The 24130-nt window shown below is 40.9% G+C and overlaps 1 protein-coding gene across 3 annotated transcripts in view; it reads right to left on the minus strand.

Annotated features, from left to right (window-relative positions):
• The window catches only part of LOC144688518 (zinc finger protein 704-like), a 114296-nt gene extending 96818 nt beyond the window's left edge, over nt 1-17478 (minus strand). For 2 of the 3 annotated variants that reach the window (XM_078555194.1, XM_078555193.1), the window contains exons 1-2: nt 16388-17264; nt 15594-15835 (exon numbers count right to left, since the gene is read on the minus strand). In XM_078555194.1, coding sequence (XP_078411320.1) covers nt 15594-15835; nt 16388-16627 — 482 coding nt within the window. In that variant the 5' untranslated portion in view covers nt 16628-17264. The other variant, XM_078555195.1, reaches the window with a different exon arrangement.
• Between the last annotated feature and the right edge of the window lie 6652 nt (nt 17479-24130).

Consider the following 24130-nt stretch of genomic DNA (forward strand, 5'->3'; position numbering starts at 1 on the left):
AAGCCTTACTGAAATCCATGTAGACTACATCAACTGCACTACCCTTATCTACACAACTAGTCACCTCCTCAAAAAATTCAAATTTGTTAGACATGATCTGATTAATCCCTGCCTCTCCAAGTGGAGATTAATCCTATCCCTCAGATTTTTTTTCCAATAGTTTCCCTACCACTGATGTTAGACTCACTGGCCTCTAATTATCTGGTTGATGATATTTAAATTTTTAAAGGGCTTCGGTTGAGTCATTATATGGGGCCCAGTTCTTCTCAAATTAAGCACACAAACTTGAGTTTAACGACAGCAAGTTCCAGCTCCGAGTGAAAGTAACCAATAGCTGAAACTGGTTTTGTGACTTTATTAGAAGGAATGGGGCTGGACCTGGCATGTGCGCTAACTGTTGGATCCTACCACAGTAGGAGGTGTTCTTTTGAGGTTGGCTGTATCATTTGCGCAGAGCACATTAAAGTCTCAGTGTACCTAATTGGAGAGTGAATGATGCTTGATACTAGTGCTTGAAAAATGAAATTGTTCATAAAAATTCACAATATAGTCAAATTAATCGACAAGAAAAGAGCTCTAAATGACAAAGATTTTCCTCTGCAGCACCAATCCGAAGTATACAGGCAGGCCTAATGTCAATCTACCTGCAATGCTCTTAAGTATCATTTTCAGAAGCTTATCAAAATAAAAATATTAAATGATAAATAATGCACACTCATTTGCTTATTTCCAGTTAATTCTCACATTTACTTGAGATTCAGATCTTCCCCATCACCTCTTTTATGTGAAGTGGGCAAAATGTGGCAGGGCAGGGGTTAACTAGAACAGTAAAACATGAATGAACCAATATTGGGCTAAGTTTCGACTAACAAAATACTAGTCTTACACATTTTCAATCCTTAATGTTGCCCAATCATCTATGAGAGGATCCAGACAGCTTTTCATTAATGATACATTCGCACAGATATACTGAAGAAACACTAACCAGGACCAAATACAAATAAATGCACTAAGTTAGTTCCAAAGATTTGAAGTTTGCAAAAGTGATTTTCTTCCTGTGCTATGAGCTAAATATGAAATGAGTTCAATACTATGCCACATCACACAACTCAAGGTGCAGTCAGAAAGATAGCTTTCATTACTTGACAAGTCTTTGTGTTGACTATACTGTTAATTTGTAAAGAATAAAAGACTTGTCTTTATATAGTGCCTTTCACAATCTCAGGAAATCAAAATGTACTTCACAGTCAATGAGTGCAGCAACTGTTTTAATATAGTGAAATGTGACAGCTAAACTTGCACACAGAAAAATCTGACAAACAGCAAAGTGACAAAGACCAGATGATCTGGTTTTAGTGATGTTGAGGAATAAATACTGGTTAGGATACCAGGGAGAAATCCCCATCTCTTCTGTGAACAGAGCCATGGGAACTTTATGCCACAGATGGTTTAACAATTCATCCAATGGTAAGGCTGATGAATTTTTTTAACATTTTAGGTTATACAGCCAGCTCATCTGAAATATATCAAATAGTTTATGTCAGCACACTTGGTATCAATTCTTTCTATTAATTTATAATAGAAACTGGCAAAGTAAATTTGTCATGCTGTAATAATTCTCCTGCCAGTGGAGATGCTGCGGCACCACTATTGGCTGGACAGAACAATCACCACATGACAAGTTCATGCAGGCCTTTATGAACATTGGAATTGATTCAAATATATAAAAATTGGAAAAGTGCATATTTTAAAAGGGGAACAAATTACACCTGCATATCCTGATCCTCTAAATCAACTTCACTGGAACGCTAAATTTGGTTTTGACTCTTAGGAGTAGATTCTGAGTTTGTGTAGTGGGTGCCTTGATTTCAACATGATTTTCCCAATATGCGTAATTATTTTTTTTTAAAGACGTTCTTTACAAACATTTGGTTCAACAAGCTGGCAAGAAGGACTCACAGGAGTTCTAGAAGCCACAACCGGCAGGTGGTGGTCAGTGTTGCAGCATGGCTGCACTCTGACTCTCTCATATAGTTGTCAACAGTGGGCACAGCTGATGGGGATTTTGGGAGCTCAATTAGTTGTTGCAATGAAGAACAACAGGAAACTGGAAATTCTGAGCTGCTTCAAATTAGCTGATAATTTTAATGCAAGATCAGGTCTACCTATGCTACAAAGTGTTCATTCCTTTTGTGCCTTTATGGCTATTTATGTTTCAGAGATGTTAAGTCATTCTGAAGCCACATGGTGAAGTAGGAAACAAGACACCAATCTTTTTCTTAATTTTGGATTTATTTACAGAACGTAACATTACAAATATTTGCCTCTTCCCTAACCAACATGCAATGTCCCAGATGTCTCTCTTGTGATTTTCCATATTCTGTACACCACATCATAATACAAGACAACCCTCTTCTAGGACCTCCACTTGTCTATTTGTGAGAACATTCCTTTTTGTGAAGCATGATGACTTGTGTCGATCCATTTTATCTTGGAGATTTCTTTTCTTTCTAGCATCCCTAGAAGGTTCAATCCTTAACTTTTCTCCAGTCACACTTTTTGTTGAATGTACATTATTCCACAAGAACGATTATCTACACAATACTCACTGGGTAAACTATTTTCAGAACAGCCTTGTACAGAATTTCCCCTAAAATATTTTATAAGTAAAACACCCCATATCTTGCTTCTCCAAGAACCTGTATTGCCACAGCTAAAGTACTTTTAACCACCCTTATTATTTTCTTCCCAGGCCAATGGAAAACATTTGCTATTTTCACCCACCAAGAATTTTATAAAACCAGTTGTACACGAATATTCATCCAAAAAATTGGCATGAGAAGCATCATTAAAAAGTCCTTCAGGTCTCCCAAGGCTGGAAGCTTAAGTATACATTTCTCGTATTTAATTTAAAAAAAAATGTTTCATTTGCCTTTAAAACATCCTCAATTGTAGCGTTTCTTCATAGTCCTTAGTTCCAATACATCAAAACTATCATCTGGTCGTCCGGGTTCACAGCCAATTCAATTGTCCAAACAAGCTTCTTAACTGCTCTGTTTCTTCTTTAGATGTAAAGTCATCTTTGCATGATGACCTAGCATGATTTATCAGGATACAGTTAACACTTTCTAGATAAGATTGTTGATTCAAGGTTACTCCTGTCCTATTCTACTTAATGTCTAAGCCTATATATTTAAAGGCCCTGAAGCCTGACTTCTAAACTTAAATTCCCCTTTAATCTTACTCGTAACAGATTGCCCAAATTCTGCAGAACATCCCCATCATCAACATGCATTATAAAGGGGCCTGAGAGTTTCCTTTTGTGGTATCAGTATAACATTGCTGGACCTGCTTTCAGTTGAGTCCAGCCTCCTTTCAACAAGGCATAGCCAACTGAGAAATACCATACCCTCGGTGCATCATTCAATTCATAAATGCATTTGTTCCATTTCCATAGCTTCACTTCTACCTCGCTTGTCTCTTTATGTGGTTTCAAAAACACTTCCCTCTGAAATTTTTCTCCCCCAAAGTTGGGGCTTTTATATCGATCGACCAATATTCTCACAAATATGTGGCCAACAAAACTAAGAAATTTTTCAGAATTACTTTTCCTGTCATTGGGGGGGAGTCCACTCAAACATCTTGACCTCCAAGTTTCTCTTTGAAACTGCGAGCCACTAATCTTACTTTAGCCTTATATGTCCCAACTGGAAGAACATTTGCCGTACATAGCCATCCATGTGATAAGGCTCACTGTCCCCTATCTGACACTTCAGAGTAGACACCAAATTCCTTCTAACTATCCAACTCTTTTTGTTTTGCCTCCTTTATTACTTTATCTTCTAATTTGTTCTGAGCCGCCAAAACTTCCCAGTCATAAGGCTTCTGCATCTAATAATGTTCCTAGACTATTCTGTAATCCTTGTTCGATTTCATAATCTAGTCAAGCCATGGCCTTTCTGGACTACTACTACAGGATCTCTCCTTCCCACAATCAGAGGTCCTACCGCCAGCACATGATTGTTCCCCTGGTGCAAAAGTCACTCCAAATCCACTATGAGAACTTGCACTGTTTCACCCCATTTCACCAGTCCAAATATCTTACCTCTTGTCCATTATCTTGGATGTTTAGCCAAATTTGAGCTTGCTGGTAGCTTTCTCTGCTCTCCATATAATATTCAATCCCTCCATCCACTGGATCCTTCTGGTATGTACATCACCTGAGCACTCTAGGCAGTTGTCCTCTGGATACGATAGCCCTGTTTTATGCATCAGTATAATTCTGCCTATCGTCATCCAGCCCCTTTTCTATTGTATTTGTTCCTTACAACAGTCAAACATATGAGTATGTGAAGTACAGTGTGTCTTCATTGTCTTCTAATAATTGCTCCGATTCTGGAAGTTTGTAATCAATTCCAATTACCTGAGATGAATGGACCTTAATAGTTCAACTAATTTGTTAGAGAATCACTGTCTTACCATCACACCCTATCACATTACCCAGAGTTTTCCACTCTTTATGACCCTCTCTTTCATAGTATACTAAAGCCCCAGGATTAACGTTGATCTCAGATGATCTGATGTAATGCCTTAGAGCTCTCTGGATTTGCTCCAAGACTTCTGCCTTGGTGAATGCCCATCTTCCTGCATATAAAGCATTCAAGTATACAGAAAAAATGGAACTTATGGTGGCCCGTTCCAGGAGCGGGAAATATCACATAGCACAGAAGGTATTTTGGGCTTCCTCTCAGACCAATTGATAAGGACTACAGCCCCCAACCATTTGAAGCAAATTCTTTGCTTTCAAAGGACTTTCAGCTGTGATGTTCCAGAGCTTGATGTTCATATTTTCCCACATGTCTCTTAACTCGTCATTAGCCAATTTCCCCCTGATCCCATGGTCAATCAGAAATTTAGCTGGTGCTCCCAGTCCACTTCCTATCCATTTCTCCATGACTTTATCTACAATCACCCTTTTGTCCTTACCATGCATTACTGTAGAAAGACTGAATCTGGTTGCCATGTCTATAAAAGATAAAACAAAAATATTACTTTGTCTCACACCTTTAATTCCATGGCTACTATCTCATTAAAGTCTCGTGCCAATGGAAGACTTACAATGAGAAGTGGTGGTGCCCTCCAATACTTTTTAATGTATATCACAGTTTTCATTAATCTCTTCTATAAAACTTGTATACTCAACATCAACCACAGCTGTGTCCTTTAGTAGGATTGTTAATCTGTGACAAGAACGGTGAACAAATTACCTGTGTAAGTAAGACAATTCACTTTCTTTCTCTCCAATTCTTGTCACCTGATGCCATTAACATTTCTTCAAGTTCTGATTTGAAATGTCAGCTTTTGTTAAGGGGATGTAATAATGCCCTGATTTGATAAACTGCAGATCTACTGACTTTCCAAAAACAATTAATTTATTGTGTTCCATGTCCATATTCATTTGTGCCTTTTTCATGGAAGGACATTTCAGCAGCAAGGACATCTCATGAGAGACTGCATCTATACCAATGAAGTGGCTTACTCCAGCTATTTTGCATGGAATCACCAGTCTTTTCAGTGACCTCAATGTGTTGTCATCCCCAAGCCTGAACCAAGCAGGACTTTCATACTCCCTGACCTCACTTCGAACCTTACTACTGAGTGAAACTGAACATTTTAACCAATCTGCTCCACAGACTGCTGAGGTACAACCACAATCTAACAGAACACAATTAAATGAATCAGCAACTAATATATTCATTACCAGGCTAAAGCTTCTTGTGACCAGTACAATTCCCTCAGACTGATCATTATCATTATCATCTTTAACTTCTGAATTCTCTGTATGATGTGTCGCTTCGAAAACCCTGCTGTTCCGCTTTGGATAGTTCATCGCATAGTGATATTTTGAGTCATATCTGAAGCTCTCCTGGTATTCCTGGGGTCCATTCATCTATTAATGTTACTTCAATCCTATCATCTACCGGATCTTCTAAAGGTGCCTTCATCCTCATTCCTTCTGTCTAATTCTTGTTGTACTGATGCCTACGCTCCATATCTGAACAATCACGAAATGCCATAGTCCATTGAGTCCTCCATCTTTTGTGACACCGCAGAATATTCCATTTGCACAGCAAGGCTGCTGGAAATGAATGCTTCGCCAGGGTTATTTTTTTAAAGCAGCAGACATTTGATCCAAAAAGGTGTCATTTTCTGAGAACTGAATGCCAATTAAGTCCAGGATCCTAGCCATATGAGACACTTTAACACAATCCAGCAATTTAAAAGTGAGTATTGAATAAGGAGCCTGCAAAATGAATTTCTGCATCTTTTATACATTCTGTTAAGGTCCATGATATATTCCTCAATGGAATGACCATCCGTCTTTCAAAAATCAATATCTGACCATGCCTCAGGGGCATCTAATAGATCATCTTTCTTGTAAATTTCATCCATGAAGCTTAACAGAAGATCCAAACCTTCATCAGTATCCAACTGATGGTCAACCAGCTCACAAAAGACTTTGGTTCCAATTTTACTTTTGTTAGGAAGCGACAATACCAAGGTCTTTGGGAGGATGTAACCCATGTCCACATATCCACTTCATTTTTCCACTGATCATGAGGTTCAGATTCAGAGAACATGGGTGAGTAATCATACCCTGACAATTTATATTTGCTTTTAGCCATTCTTCACAAAAATAACTCAGATCACAATACTCTGAATAAAAATTCTTAATTTCCAACCTTCACCTTTAGGCAACCAAACTCTGCTATGATGTTAATTCATTCTGAAGCCAGATGGTGAAGTAGTAAACCAGACACCAATCTTTTACTTAATATTAGATTTATTTGCAGTATGCAACATTACACGTCTGCTTCCTCCCTAATCAGTGTCCCAGAAGTGTCTCTTTATACTCTTGAGTACTGTTGAACAAATTCACGGGTTCACTAAATGATCAACCCCTTAAAAGGGGCACTGTAAGAAATACAAAAATTTAAAGGAAACTTATCAAATTAAAAGAAAATAACGTTTTAGGTGCGTGTCATCTCTTTATATTCTTTTGAATATACCAAATGAATAAAAGTAAACTAATTAACTGATGAACCATCCTTCGAAAGGGCATTGTAATAAAAACAAAACTTTACAGGAAACTTGACAAATTAAATTAAAATGTCATTTTGGGTGGAGATAATGCACTCCAGACTCTGCAGAAGCCACCAGTGGCAAAGGTCTCTAGTGGGCCAGTGGACACCCTGTGCTCCCTTTCCAAGGACATCTGGATGTGGACATAACCATGGAAGTTGGTCAAACGGTACAAGCTGTTGGTCAAACGGACCCCTCAGCTGCCCGCTGCCTAGACCTGTTTATAGCCACCTTGACCAGGCCCAGGACCAGGCTAACGAGGAGATCCTCCAATCTGCCTAGCACCACCCACCCCTCATCAGCTGAACAAAGATCAGGAGCATGAGGCTGAAGTTCATGCAAAACTTGAGGAGCATCGCCCTCAAATAATAAAAAACGGGCTGCAACCTCACACAATCTATATCAACATGGATTCCTCAAGGCCGCAGAAAATACAGGCAGCCTGGGATCCATGAACCACCTTAACTGATGGAAAAGGGGAGGGATCCCATGTAGAGAGCCTCCCACCAGGGGACCTGCCATCTCCAGATGGCAGGATGGAATGCCACAGCATGTCCGGACAGTTGAAGAGGGTGAGGGAGTGGGGGGTGTGCAGCAGCAGCCCATACAGGAAACCCCTCGGTGCAGGGTGGAATGGCACAAAGGGAATTCCAGAAGATGACTCAAATTGTGGGCCTGGGGTTCCCAAGGGAGGTTTTGGGAACCAGGGCTAATGTAAACTTCCATCTGAACGGGAGCCATTCGGACATGGGTCCACCACATGCTTGAGCTGCTTCAACACCTCGAGTGTAGCTGGGTCCAAGCAACACATTTTTAAAGGCCCTGAATGGCTTTGGCCACAAGTTGGACATTTACTGACGCACAAGTTCTGCTGGTGACATCCAGCCCACTACTCCTCCATCCAAAATGTCCCTGACTCTGGTCACCCCAGTAGCCCGAACCCTCTCTTCTGCCAGACACATGAACCCGTATTGGTGGAGTTGCGGATTCCTGAGCAGCAACTCTTTCATGATAGGCGCTACTCTTGACGGAAGAGCACCCCAGTGTGAGAAATCTCTCTTTATATATGCTCAAGGTACTTATTCAATAAATGTCCTTCACCTATGTATCCCTAATAATACAACTGACATATCATTAACAAGGCTGATTGGACATAACCATGAAAAAATAACAAGTACTGAACTGAACAAAATGCCTGGCATGCTTTATAAGTTTTAAGTGACATCTTTACAATTGATGCCTACGCTGATTAGTTAACATTTTCTTGAAATAATCAACTATCAAGGTGAGGCAAAGGTGATGCAAGTGGTGAGGACTTTAGTGTAAAATGGATGAGAGCAAATCAACACCCCATTCTTCATTGCCCAAATTTTTTTTCCATTAAGAGGTCCAATCAACACGGCTCCAGGTCGTCCTTAGCAGGCATTTCTCAGGTCATCGCCCGAGGTACAACTGCAGGTCTAGTATCCTTTATCCGTAAATCCGAAAGCTGAACACATCCAAAAACTGCACTTATTTTGAACTTCATTGAACTTTAGCGCGGGAAGTCTCTGACCCAAGCCAACACAAATCTCACTGACTTCATTGAACTTTAGCGCGGGAAGTCTAGTGCTTTCTTTGCACTGTTTACCTTGCAAGCCCCTGTTCTACAATCAGAATCACAGATGGTGCCACAGGTGGGAACTTATTATAGGTACGTTGTATTTATTATTCAATGGTACATCTTACGTAGAGTAGCAGGATACAAGGGAACACAGCCGCCTCCAAGTTTCCCTTAAGTCACACAATATCCCAACTTGGAGCTATACTGTCATTCCTCCAACATCACCGTGCCTGAATCCGAGAACTCGCTCCCTACCAGATCTGTGCAAGCACCTTTGAACTGCTGCTGTCTGTAAAGTGAAGCAAATGTCTCCATCATATTCTCAGGGCAACTAGGAATGGAAATGTCAGCCTTGTCAGTGACATCTTTGCCCAGAGAATAAAAATTTTAAAAAGCACACATAGGAAGTAATGAGGATAGGGTTTGTGAGGTTTAGGAACCGTACAGCATAGGGAAATGCAGGGGAGAAATGCCTGGGGAGAAAAAGCGGTGTGCAGGGAATGAGAGGTTACTGAAAAAATACTTGGAGATCTGAGAAGTATGTTAACAGGAAAGGTTCCTGTTGTGCACTTCTATATCTGAAACTATCTGCAAATGTTAACATTAATGAAAGGCTTAATTTCCTGAACTACACCAGAATTCAAATTGTATGCCTCTCTTTCATACAACACTTGAAACAGTATTGTACACAACAATTTGAAACAAGTTCTATTGCGTTAAATACGAACAACTGTTGGAGGAACAAGGTGATCCCACATTTGAGCATTATTAATTTCACTGGCCAACTACTACCAAGTGAAAACTTCACTCAGCAAGGATACCTTTCAGCAGTTACAGGGTACAGTTACACTATTACACAGTTATAGTTACACTTCAGATGCTGTAGTTGTAGTGTTAATGCAGGCTGACTACAGAGCCACACCTCAACAAGATACCAGCATTACATACCCTGGAGAAGACAGCATCTGTCAGTTTTACTTTGGAGACATTAGGTCTTAACAGGTGGGTTTTAAATTAAGTTTTAACATTAGGTCTTCCCTCAAGTGAAGGAAGATGTGATAAATTAAAGAGAGAGGACAAGGCAAGAAAGCATGATAGCAATAAGGGAATTGATAATCTGAGTGTGGCAGGAGGGGTCAGAGCGTACAAACTTAGGAGTGTGCCAGCAGATAAGGCTAGAGGTTGTGGATATAATAAAAAGACAGAATTAAAGGCACTCTACCTAAATGCACACAACATTCACAACAAGGTAGATGAGTTGACAGCATGAATGGAAGTAAACAGATTTGATCTAATTGCCATTATAGAGACGTGGCTGCAGGGTGACCAAGGCTAGGAACTGAATGTTTAAGCATATTCAACATTTAGGAAGGATAGGGAAAAAGGAAAAGGACGTGCGGTAGCGCTGTTAATAAAGGATGAGATCAGTACGAGTGAGAAAGGATCTTAGGTCAGAAGATCAAAATGTAGAATCAGTTTGGGTAGAGGTAAGAAACAGCAAGGGGCAGCAAACATTGGTAGTTCTTGTTTTTGGCCATCAGTGCTGGTCATGTAGGGCACAATATAATCAGAGACAGAATCTTCTCTCTGTCGGGGAGGTCGGTCTGGAGCGGAGCCAATTGCCGCCCATGATCGGCTGCGTGCTGCCATTTTACGTGAGCAGGCCAATTAAGGTCTGCCCAGTGTGGCGCGCGCCTGGTAGCGTCAGTGCTACCTGTGCGGGCAGGGGGAGGAGGGTTGGGGCCTGTGCTCTTTCGCGCATGTGCGCGAAAGAGCGCAGAAATCTCCCTGAGGCACGGAGCTGCCACAGGGAGATAAAGTTCAAATTGACAACTGGAAAAAAATAAGAAAATTATTCAGACATGCCCCTCATGTGACAGTGTCACATGAACTGGGACATGTTTATGAATTGTCATTAAAAATTTTATTTAATTAACAAAACCTTCATGAAACCTCATCCCGCCTGTGGATGAGGTTTCATGCAAAACCCGAAGGCCACTTGGGCTCTTTACCTGCCCGCCAACCTTAAGGTTGGACGGGCAGCCCTGTCAGTTAGTTTAATTGCTGTGTTAATGGCCTTAACAGGCTTTTGACAGTTTGGCAGGCGGGCAGCCGACTCAGATGCGCGCCGGCCGAATGTAAGATTGGAATGACGCACAGTAACATTTGGACGCATGCCCGATGTCACCGCGCGTCATTTTACGCGTCAGTGTGCAAGGCCTGCCCTGAACACTGAAGAGAAAATTCTGCCCCAGGAAATTAGAGGTGCACATAACAAGGGTAATGCAGTAACCATGAGGGATTTCAATCTACATATAGACTGGGTAAACTTAATTAGCACTAATGCTGTGGAGGACGAATTCCTGGAATTATACAAGATGGTTTTCTAGTACAGTATGTTAAGGAATCAACTAGAGAAAGGGCTATTTTAAATCAAGTATTGTGCAATGAGAAAGGGCTAATTAATAATCTTGTTGTAAAGGAGCCTCGAGGGAAGAGTGACCATAATTTGCCATTAAGTTTTAAAGTGATGTAGTTCAATCCAAAACTAGGGTCTTATATCTAAACAAAGGAAACTATGAAGGTATGAGGGGCAAGTTGGCTGTGGAAGAATGGCAAAGTACATTAAAAGGTGTGATGGTAGATAGGCAATGGCTAGCATTTAAAGACTACATGGTTTACAGCAAATTTACATTCCTTTAAGCCACAAAAGCCCAGCAGGAAAGGTGATCCAACCATAGCTAGCGAGAGAAGTTAATGATTGTATTAGATCAAAGCAAGGGGCTTATAAAGTTGCCAAAAAAGTAGTAAGCCTGAGGATTGGGAGCATTTTCAGCAGAGGGTCAAGAAACTGATAAAGGGAGAGAAAATAGAATATGAAAGTAAACTAGTGAGAAACGTAAGATGGACTTTAACAGTTTCTATAGGTATGCAAAAAGAGGTTTAGCAAAGATGTGGTGTATTTGGATTTTCAGCAGGCTTTTGGTAAGGTTCCACACAGGGGCTAGTAAGCAAGATTGGGGCAATATACTGGCATAGATTGACAATTAGTTAACGGACAGAAAACAGAGTAGAAATAAATGGGTCATTCTCAGGTTGGCAGGCTGTGATTGGTGGAGTAATGCAAGGTACAGTGCTTGGGCCCCAGCCAGTCACAATCTATATCAACGATGTGGTGTGGGGACCAAATGTAATATTTCCAAGTTTGCTGATGACACAGAACTAGGTGGGAATGTGAGTTGTGAGGAGGATGCAAAGAGACTTCAAGGGGATTTAGACAGGCTAAGTGAGTGGACAAGAACATGGCAGATGGAATAGAATGTAGAAAAATGGAGGGTTATCCACTTTGGTAGGAAAAACAGAAATGCAGAATATTTCTTAAACAGTGATAGATTGGGAAGTGCTAACGTCCAAAGGGACCTGGGTATCCTTGTTCATAAGTCACTGAAAGTGATTGAAAACACAGGTGCAGCAAGCAATTAGGGAGGCAAATGATATGCTGGCCTTTACTGCAAAAGGATTTGATTAAAAGAGCAAAGATGTCTTGCTGCAATTGTATAGAGCCTTGGTGAGACCACACCCAGAGTACTGTGTACAGTTTTCATCTCCTTACCCAAGGAAGGATTTACTTGCCATGGAGGGAGTGCAACGAAGGTTCACCAGTCTGATCCCTGGGCTGGCGGGACTGTCCTATGAGGAGAGTTTGAGGAGACTGGGCCCGTATTCTCTAGAGTTTAGAAGAATGAGAGGTGATCTCATTGAAACATGTAAAATTCTTACACGGTTTAACAGGACAGATGAAGGAAGGATGTTTCCCCTGGTTGGGTGGTCTAGAACCAGGGGACACAGTCTCAGACTAAGCAGTAGGCCATTTAGTATGGAAATGAGGAGCAATTTATTCATTCAGAGTGGTGAATCTTTGGAATTTTCTACCCTAGAAGGCTGTGGAGGCTTAGTCATTGAGCATATTCAAGACAGAGATTGATAGATTTCTAGGTATTAAAGGAATGTGGGGCTAGTGCGGGAAAATGGCACTGAGATCAGCCATGATCTAGCTGAATAGCAGAACAGGCTCGAGGGGCTGAATGGCCTACTCCTATTTGTTAACACCCAATTTACCCTAGACAAATTTAGAGAAAAATACATTGCAATCACCCTAAACTTATATTCACATATATATATATATATATATAACAAATATGCACCCTAAATATCACCCTTCATATGTTCAGATGAAGGTTTTAACAATGTGAAGAGGGGTCTAGTTTTCTGTTGCAGTTTAAACAATTCCTTTGGCTGGATCCAATTTGAGTTATATCTATGATTTTTCAATATTGGAAGCCATTTGCTTACTAGCAGAAGTAAAATTCAACTTCAGTGTCATTTTTAAGTGACAAGACTTAAAACACAGAAATACACAAAAAAAAACTTCCAAGGTAAAATGAAAAGCTCGAACATTGCTGACAAATTCTCTCCTTTCCTATGCGTAATGAGACTATTTGCATTACAATGTATTAATGAAATGCCCTAAATGGACACTTAAAAGATTTCAATTGCAACATTTCTGTGCAAAAAATGTTTCAAATGACAAACTCAAAGTTAAAGTGCATTGTCCTATGAAATAAATGAAGATAAGAGCCAGAAGACAACAGATTTGAGACACGATAAGAATGTCATGAAAGAATGCAAGAGAATATGAAATTTCACATACAAATCCTTCTTGCTTTTTCCAGTAAATGAGTTGGTAAAAAATTTCAGATGTTCCAAGTGCTGTATTAAGGCTATAAGAATGCAACACATTGAAATTTTCTGAAACTGTTTTAGATTTTATTTAATTCAAAGTTAATCTCCAGTGGTATTGCTCAGTTAGTCTGGGGTCTGGCGCATGGTTGTGGAAATAACATGCCAAAAAGGAAGTTGTATTTAGGCTGTCTGTCCCTTTATACCATTCAGATAGTACCTGTGAACAAAATTCCTGAATTTGCTAAGATGCTAAGCTCAATTTGAGGCTAATTGAAAGTAAAATAGTGGCAACTGCTTTAAATGTCCAACTCTTTCCCTTGTAAAATGGCAAGGTTATTAACCCAAAAAAAATGAAATAACCCCCTTCCTTACCTTAAAAAAAAGAATTATTGAGTGCAATATCTGAAGCACGATGAATGGAAATGCAGAAACAATTGACAATCCCTCACTCCAGAGGTAATTTCATGGATTTAATATCACAGGAGTGACTATGGAACTGGACTGGAACTAACCCCATAATTAGGACTAGCTTCAGAAGCAACATAAAAGCTCTAAATGGCAATTGCACAGAGCTGCAGGAATGGTGTGTGGGGGTGGGGAGATGTTCCCTGACCATATTGATAAGATTAGCTACACAGCCAGCTTCTTCTGCCTAACTACATGTCATCCAATATTCTCATGGCTCTTGGTCACAGACATTTTGAAAGGCCTGATAAACCTGACCAATGGATGCTCTGGTGTAATTATGGTAGGGGTGGCATAAAGGGCCATAATCTACCTACTATGCAGAAGTGCTCCTCTGCATTTTTGGTTGGATCTCCAACTTGGGTGACACCAGGAGTTGGCCACATGGAGGATCTTGTGACAGATGCAAATCCCCAACAGTGTTAAGATCTGGACACAGATCCCTTTTCTTCAGGCATTCTGATGAGCTCTAAACCCAGGCATGTCTTCACTTTCTTCTGAAGCAGTGAAGGAGGTCTTGAAGTTACTTCAAATCTCAGTGTGGAAGAGACAAAAGAATATTTTCATTAACTGAATTTGGACTATGAACTGTATGTGCTTTTTTTTAAAGAAAAGCTTTTAGGCAGAACACATGTTCAGGAGCACAGGACATTAGACCCATCAATTAGCGAGGATTTATCAGATATAATATTCAAGTTAACTAAAGTATTTTGAAATGTAATCATAAATATTACTACTTTCATAAAGAACAGTATGCAAATCACTTACCACTATTGGAATACTCAAGTGGAGGCAGCTGCTTCAGTATCCAGATTACTTTAGCAACCATTTATCTGGCCATATAACTATGTTACTCCAACACTAACCAATTTTCTCTGTTACTGTAAACATGTTAAATTGATGAATTTTCTCTATCTTCTGCATGCCTAAAATCTGAATGGCTGATTACTAGACTTTCTAACCATCACACTTTGTAGGTGTTATTGCTTTGCATCCAAGAAATTAAACCATTGCTTTACTGAAACACAAAAGTTTGACCATACATTTGTCTTTTATGTAGTCACCCTTTTCTGGTAGTGTATTACTTCATTTGCATATTTCAATGACATCAGCATTCAAGTGGATGACAACTAATATTAGAGAAAAATGCAGTGGAGTCACAGCAACAGCAGCAAGCACAAAATGCTGCTGACAGTTCACGATTGAATGAAGACCTTTACACCTAACAAGCCAAATAATGGTCCAAAGATGACAAACTAATATTTGACCACAATATTATGTCATTGGAGCCTTAATAGTAATGCATGACAAAATCAAAGTACATAATGACAGAACTTTTAAAAATGGAGAGTCGAATGATTTTTAAATTTCAGCAGCTAATAAGTACAATGGTATGTACGTTCGCCTGATTTTCAATTGTACTGCAACTAATGATTTGTGATCAAGAATGCACCTGAACTCTGCGTATATATGTAGGATATCTTCATTTCAGCTAGAACGCACTCCTAAAGTGGGGGGAAATGGACATTTGTTCAATGCACTCAGAGCATGTGGAATGGTTATTTCAATTTGAGGTAGTAATCTGACCTCATCCGTTCCTAGATGTCCGAAAGGCAACTTTTGCAAAAAAAACCCCTACCGCTGAGGAACGTCGATGTTTGCCGAAGTAAGGAGGCGTTTCTGTTCTGACACCGAGCCAAGGGGGCGGGTCGCAGGCTCCTTCTCCACCTCGCGAGTTCTGTTACATTTGTTTTCCAGATACCGGTCTTCTGGTTTTTTGGCTGTCAGGCCGCGTGGCTCTGGGGATCTTAAAGGGACATCATTTTTTTCTCGTTCTTGAAGCACCGCCACTGATTCGCTGCCTTTGCAATTCAGAAGCATCTAAAATTTCACAAAACCCGAGTTATTGTCATTTTCTTTTCTCCGCCGTAGCAAAAGAAAGCTTTTCAAAAGGAATGCAGGCAAATCAACTTAAACGCTGGCTGTTTTTCCCCATAAAAACATTGCAGGCAATGCCCGTTGCAAAAAAAAAACTGAACTGCCAAGATATTATAAGTGAAATGATTCAAAGTCCACAAGTGGCAAAGTTGGTTAGACAGTTCACCCCAAGGAACATACTGTATCCAGACTGGAGTGCTTACTTTCAAAAACGGAATCATCGCTAATAATTAATAATGGTGAAGCATTCTTTTTTTTTTGGTGCCGGTGTTTAGTCTCGCTACGGGTGGGCATTTAATTATACCGGTTTCCTTGCTCGACTCTCTTTAAACTTTGGACGTGCACTTCAGGCGCCATCTTAGTTGCAATATATTTCAAATATAAAAAGTAATATGTCTGATTGCAAAACAAATCATAAATGAAAGCATGCATCGGGTTTGCAATCGGTAGAAGCCACTTAACCGCTCTTTAAATTAACAGATAATGCTTAAATACCTTTTGATTATATCTGGATTTTCCTTTTCCAGATACTTTGACATCGATGCAGATTATTTCTTCTTCTGCATACTCTCTGAGTGAGCCATCATCTAACATGATTGTGTATAAAGTATTGCCTGCAGGGTCGTTCTTACAAGCCTGGATCACTCCAGAAACTCTGACTTCGCCGGCTGAACTTGGCGCGCAAACCTTTGTGCCTACAACTTTGTATTTTTTGGTAAGGCGTTTGGAGCTCATAGTCTTTCTTTTTTTTTGGAGGTGTACGGGGTCAATTAAGGGTCTGCTTTTTTTCGCAAAAGAGGCTAATGCACTTTTACATTCGTGTCAAGAGTATGATGTTTGCAGAGAGGGAGAAGCTGCCCTCCCCTCCTCTCTGCAAGCCGGCGTTCCTGCTGATTGCAATTGTTTTGCTTCTCTCCGGACTGACCGTCCCCGCCCCTCTCTCGCGCTCCGCTAAGCTCAGCCGAGCCCGAGAGCGGCGAGCCCGCCCCGCCTCCCGTTCACACCGATTGGTGGCCGCACATTATAAACATTCCATTATCGAATGCTGACAGTGGCAACAAGGCGCGCGGCTGGTGTAGCCACTTGTCACTCAGTTTGCTCTTGGTGCCCTGGCAGCGCAGTCCAGTTTGCAGATCCGCCGCACCCCCCCAGCTCCTTTTTCCCCCTTGCAACTAAAGTTGGGTCGAAACATCTCAAAAGTAGCCAATTCGTTTCACTGACATGTGCATATCACCAATTTTCAACCTTGGCCCCGCCTACTTGATTTATGTTTAATCCAGTCTCAATATGATTGGAGTTAAGAAGTTACGCCTCTTCTATTTTCGTAGATTGCATTTTTCCCCCCTCGAGCCATCTCCGATTCTCAGTTTGATTATTGGTTACTCACTTAGTTGGCTCGTCCACCTGCGACCTGCTGCTACTTGGGTTGATTTTCTTGATGCGTTGAGAAGTGCTCGGGGAAAGTTGCACGGAAGAACCGGTGTTGATTCCTCCTGCGATCGGTCTGTCGACCAGGAGTAAGGGAACGGGCTGCAGACCGCGCCGGCCGGTTTCTCCGCCCATCAATCATAACAGAGCGCTGGCAGGGACTTGACACTGTAATGTTTACAGCACGTAGCGCACGTCGCTATTCAATCGGAGACCAATAGATCTGCAAGCGGCCGGAGGGAAAATGGCAGCCGTGTTGAGTCTTGCCCACTTACTTTTCTTAAAATATTAATCTAGAGTTTTCAACCATTGCAGTAGGAACACGGCTCTTGTTTACCGCGTTTCCTTTTAACGCGCATCCTTTTCTAAGTGGTTTTCTTAGGGAGCGAGTCAGAGGGGCTAACCAATTCCATTTTACTGTAAGTGAAACCTAATATGGCTTAGAAAAGTGATGTGACAGGCAAATAATGTACACTTTGCATATAATTAGGATGCACTAACATGGCAATTATGTCATTTTTATCTGTGCTAGCAAGTACACAAGACCCTATGGGCGTTTTACATGGCATTTAGGGGCAGAACGAAGCGAAATTTCTTTACTGACTTATCCATAGCACAAAAAACTTCATCTGACACCAACGGATATCTTTTTTAAACCTCTATTGTGGATTTAATTATAAGAGAATGTATGAAGAGAGTTTCCACTACAAACTACTTGTTTAAACGTTTTCTATCGTTCCAACAGGGCATTGTCCCACTTGTTTTCCATTGAAGTTCTGGGGTGGGGTGAAATATCTGGGCAATTCCATATGAGTGTTGGGAATTTATTTCTACAGCGCTGCATATTTTTAATCTGGAGCTTTTATTTCACATTGCAGTCTTTACTTGGAACATTGCACCTTTTTGTGCGATTACAAATTTTAAAGCACCACTGCTACTATTTTCATTAATTGGGTTCCTGGACTTTGAAAGTTTCTCACAAGGAATAAGTAGCAATTGATATTGGGATTCTTGAACTGGTTCCTGGGTTAAAGTACAGGAGGAAAGTAGGCTGGTGGAGGTCACATCAGTAGGTGGTTGGCTGTCAATCACACACCTTGGATGAAGATGGAAAAAAAATACAGAACTGAATTGTGTATTGCTACCTCTTGTTTCATTTTTAGACCTATATAATTAATTTGTTCTACTGACCACCTCTGTTTTTTGTTGTATGTGTGGAATATATGATTTTTCATTAAAACAATCCATTAATTTAATAGGGTTGCAATCAATCTCACTTAAAAACACTCCCTGCTTCTGACGATTTAACCTTGGCAACACATATTGAGAATGTGTAAGTATTGGGCATTAAAATATATTAGAAATTAATTATTACACTTTACATGAATCATGTAAGGTCCCTGGAAATGTTTATATCTTATAGACACATGCGGCTTTGAATTTGAAATTTTGGCGACATTTCTTGAAGAGGAAGTCAGTAAAAGCTAAAAATCAATACCTCATTAGAGAATTCATTCAGAAACTGCCAGTCTGGTGGCAGAGTTAATTGTACATAAAACTCAGCTGCCCATATCCTAACTTGCACAATGCTCTGTTCACCCATTAGCCCTGTGCTCACTGACCCACATTGGCTCCCAGTTTGGAAACGCCTCAATTTTACAATTCTCACCCTCCTTCAAATTCTTCCATGGCCTCAGTCCTCCCTACCTCAGTAACCTTCTCCAGCCCGACAACCCTCCAGGATCTCTGTGCTCCTCCAATTATCTTGTGCATCCCCTATTTTAATTGCTGCACATTGGCACCCATGCTTGCAGCCGCCTAGGCCCTAAACATTGAAATTCAATCCTTGTAGCTCTCTGCCTCTCGACATCTCCCTTCTCCTTTAAGATGCTCCTTAAAATCTGCCTCTGAGACCAGTTTTTGGTATCTAATATCTCTTTATGTAGCTCAGTGTCAAATTTTGTTTGATAATGCACCTGGGAACGTTTTACTATATTAGAGGTGCTATATAAATGCAAGTTGTTGCTGTAAATGCACTGGTGCTGAACTAGTAAGAAGGATACAGTTGGCCTTAGTTCCATTTTAATGGTGCTGTCTTTTGATTAGCTAGGAAGGTGAAATTGTCCATAATTCCTGCAATTGATTGTGATCCTTGCTGGAAAAGCACATTGGGTTAGACATGGCTGCAATGTCCCATCCACTGCCCATGTTCACACAAGAAATACAGCACCTGGGTGATATGGTAGAGGGGTATTGGCTACCCAAACTTTAACCCGAACGTGCATATTTGCGTTAGGATAGAAAGTTAAAGGTTCTGATAAGATATCTTCCTAACTTACTTCAGCGCCATAAACTATTCCTGTGAGGGGAACTGGTTCAGTTTATTTCAAAAACTAGCTAAGAATGATGAAATGCTTGTCTCGTCTTTGTTCACAGCGAGACTCCTACATGACATAATTTTGCGTAACAGCAAAAGTACAAAACAGCTCATGTTATGTAACTAAGACTTTTTTTTATTTGTCTATGGGATGTGGGCATAACTGGCTGGGCTAGCATTTACTGTCTATCTTAATTTCCCTTGCCCAGGGCATTTTTAAGTGTCAACAACCATATTTCTGTGACAATGGGTGTCACATGCAGGACAGTTTTGTTCCCTTAACTAAAGGATATTAGTGAACCAGATCAACAGTGGTTTCATGGTTATCATTAGACTTTTAATTCCAGACATTTATTGAATTCAATTCGAATTCCACCATCTGCTGTGGTGGGATTTGAACCCAGGTCCCCAGAGCATTACCCTGGGTTTCTGAATTACCAGTCCAATACCGCTACACCATTGATGAAGGAAATGCTGAGTTGCTGTATTGATTGGTGCTCATCTGAGATTGAACTAAGATATATTGCAACAAGAATCGATTCTACTCTATTCATTTTTACTATATGCTCTATGACCAAAAAAATATGGGTGAGGGTAAATTTTTCACTCCCTTCACTGGCAAGAATATGTAGTATTGGCATCAAAAGAGGAAGTTTTGATTTCTGATTAATAATATTGATACATTGTGAGGTAGTAATTTGTGAAATATACTAGAAAGTGCAAATCTACAGAGAGGAAGATTGTAAATTAAGAAGTCAGACAATAGCTGTTGCAAGCGCAAAACCCTGAAGAAAATCTCTAATTTAATTGTTGCTGTCTACTTAAAATTGTACTTCCAAATGTAGTGACTCCTAGCTGCGACAGTGAGCATGATGTGCATCCACATGACAATCTAAACTTCACCACGAAAGAACAAATGGAAAAATAGAATTTGGAGGAGCTAAGAAGCTTCGAAAGAAGATCTTAGGAGTTACATAGAATTATATATATTACAGTATACAGTGCAAAAACCTCCATTTGGCCCAACCAATCCATGTCATTTATTCAAGATGGATCAGGACAATCAAAGCCAGCTTTGACATTTCACAGAGTTTATCCTAATTCTTGTTTACAGTGCAGGACATAACCAGGTCATGAAAAGTGAGTACAGTTGCTGATTCATCTACAGCCTGTGGTATATGACAACCACCTGCACTCCCACCCTCAAATCTGTCCAGCTACCCCGCCACATCACTCCTCACATCCACTTAAGTTTCATGAGCATGCATGGTTCACTTTTTATGCACCTCCTCATCTCCACGTTTATCCATCACTAACCCTATATGATGCATCTGTCTCATAGTGTGCAAATTCACTGCATCTGGCAGTTCACTCATTCACTGCATTCACTCACAGTTCAGATGTGACCAAAAAACTGAAGAGAGAGAAATAGGACTGGAGCTGGTCTGTCACAAATTGTGCGGCTGACAAATGCGGAGGAGGAAGCCATGGAGATAAGTGGCAACTCTACATCTCTGATAATCAGGGATGGAGAGACTGGGAACTCACAGTTGCCTGGTGACAAAATTAAAAATATCTGACAGATGTTTGACTTTATTTCTTAAATGGCAGATCAATGAGAAGCCTGTGGCAAAATGGTTACTTTGCCAGGACTAATTCAGATCTGTTTCTTCTGTCTTCCAAGACCTTCATACATGGAGCAACAGTCTGTGGACATGCCTGATGACAATTCCTCATAGAAGTTTGGACCTTTTGAGGATGTACCACCATAGGATGTACAACCAAGCTCCAGCACAAGTACTCGCACTTTAGTGGGTTCAGTTAGGTAGGTAGTTGGGTTTTTCACCAAATGGTTCACAAATCAAAAAGTAAGCACACAGAGGCACCAGTAGCAGGGACATTTGTAGAGAGTCACCTAGTGGGTGGGCACTCCTCTCCAAGCTTTGCTAAGCTGGATGTAAATGTTGAAGCCCAAAGGCCATCATTGGAAAGGAGAACGATGGAGGGACAGCAGTAAATTTGCAAAGAACTTACAAATGTGCCATGCCCACGATCCCCAATAGTGCAGAAAATAGAGAAACCCAGGTTCAAACTTAGTGGACAGATGCAAAAATGCCTTGTCATGGACTGAGTGGCCACTTCCATGGAGCTTCAAGCAATGCTCCCAAATGAATCTGCAGGTCATGACCACCGCTGTGTAGCAGATGTCATCCCCCTTAAACAGGGTGATAAATTCCTTATCCAAGAACTCACAATGTGCCACTGATCTGCACCAAGCTGCTCTCCAGATAATTTAAAGTAGCGATGTGACACTTACACAGGAAAGGGATGATAGCAAAAGGGATCATGAGAGTGGGAACACCACACAAAGTTCCCCCACTTCCCATCACCTCCTCCCACTTTTCCTTTTTTTAATAACAGCACATAAAACTTAATGGTTTGCACTATTTCTCCATCTTGTCTATTATTGCGTCTTAAGGGCCAACTCGCCCTTTCACTTGCTTCATGATGAATGTCAACACATTATAGGACCCAGTGGGAGATGTACGCTTGATTGAAGGACTGTTTTGTGCAATGAGAGGAGGGTGGCAGAAGAGTTTTTTATCCCCCAGTGTGATTAACTGAACCTTTGGGCTATGAAGGCACCCCCAATATCCCGAGCAGCAAAGTACATGGCTGGCTGCCAATTGGTGCCCCATCTTCATATTGCTCCTTGTCCTGCCCCTATTCAATAGCCTCTTCATCAAAAGATGATTGATGAGCACTTTGGTTGTGGCCACCTCACCTTCCCTGCTGCGCAATGCTGTACAGAATGCAAGCACACCACCATGATTCTGAAGACGCTCGCTGGTGACTAATGAAGGGTGTCTCCAGAACTGTCTAGACAGTTGAAGCAAATTTTTAACAAGCCAAAATGATACATCTGGTGGTCATTTGGCTCTCATTGTAGCACTCTTGCACCTCATTGGTGGGATTCCACATGGTGTCAATAGCCAAGTCTGAATGGAATACCATTTGTCTCCCATCAGCTGCCCTTTAAACCTGAATCCTGGTACAAAGAGCACTGGGATGTTAGAATTCTGCGGTATAAATGCAGCTCCCAAGGAATCTGGCACATATCTGCATGAACCTTGTCTTGCAGTTGCACACCAGCTGTACAATGATAGAATGAAATCACTTGCAGTTGATACACACTCCTGATTGCTCTAGTTGCTCTTTGGTTTGTCGCATCTGTGCAATTGATTGCACTCCATACCTGTGGGAAGCCAGCTGGGGATGGCTTCTACATTTATATGCAACCAACTGAGAGACTCTTTATGTACCGGGTGGTATCCTGAAAAAAGCCAGCAGTCAAGAAACTGAGATCAGTGGTGATTTTGACAGCCGCTGGTAATATGTGGTCACTAGGTCCAGCAGAGAGCATCTCTTCTTTTAGGAGGCTGCAGATGTCCACTATCACCTGGCGCCAATCTGAGCCTTCTGAGGCACGGCACTTCACAAAGGTCAAATAAGCCAACTCTTTGCATGTAATACCCTGTTACATGGGTTGTGCCTCCTGCTACTTCAATCCCTTTGTTCTTCTTCTCCCTGCTGTTCTCTACTTTGTTTTCTCTCTCTCTTGGGCAGCTCTGTCTTGGCATCTTTCTCTTGTACTCCTTCAGCTTCCACCACAGTATGACCTTTCTGCTGATTGTCATTATCTTCCTTGTCCGAATTTAAATGAAAAGCACCTATAGTATCCCTTCCTTCCTGATGCTGTCTATTTGAAAGCCTCCAAACAAAACGTGTCAGCACAAGAAGTCAAGGTTTGCCAGAGGGAACTGAGAAAGCACCTGTAAAAAAGAGCTTTATTCATATTGAAGAATCAGAAGTTTAAACATCCCAAGAGGTGCCGCTTATTCTTGCTTCCGTTCCACTGATGAGTTTCCCGAGCTGCTGGAGAAGTTCATTTTAAATCCCTGGTAAAATCTCTTCAAATGAACCTTAATAGCATATCATAATGAGCAACAGGTTACTCGCATGGACCTAAACGCATCTTCGTTAAAACCTAAAGTGGACATGTTGGAGGCAGATTGTTGTTGTGTTTGAGAATTTTGGCAGTTTTATCTTTCCAGCCACCTCCAAACCTATCCTGTGGGGTATATAGTGGTGGTGGTGGGGGTGCAGGGTGGTGTTAACATTCCCACATAGAATCTCACAGCACAGAAAAAGGTCATTTGGCCCATCATTTTGGACTAGCTCTTTTAAATTGCTATCAAATTAGTCCCACTCTTTTCCTATAATCCTGCAAAATTTTCCTTTTCAAATATATGTATTTTTAAAAATTCATTCACGGGATGTGGGCTTCGCTGGCTGGGCCAACATTTATTGCCCATTCCTGGTTGCCAACTCCCTTTTGAAAGTTACTATTGAATCTGTTTCCACCGGCCTTT

The sequence above is a fragment of the Cetorhinus maximus genome, chromosome 13 (assembly GCF_964194155.1).
Source record: "Cetorhinus maximus chromosome 13, sCetMax3.hap1.1, whole genome shotgun sequence".
Lineage (NCBI taxonomy): Eukaryota > Metazoa > Chordata > Chondrichthyes > Lamniformes > Cetorhinidae > Cetorhinus > Cetorhinus maximus.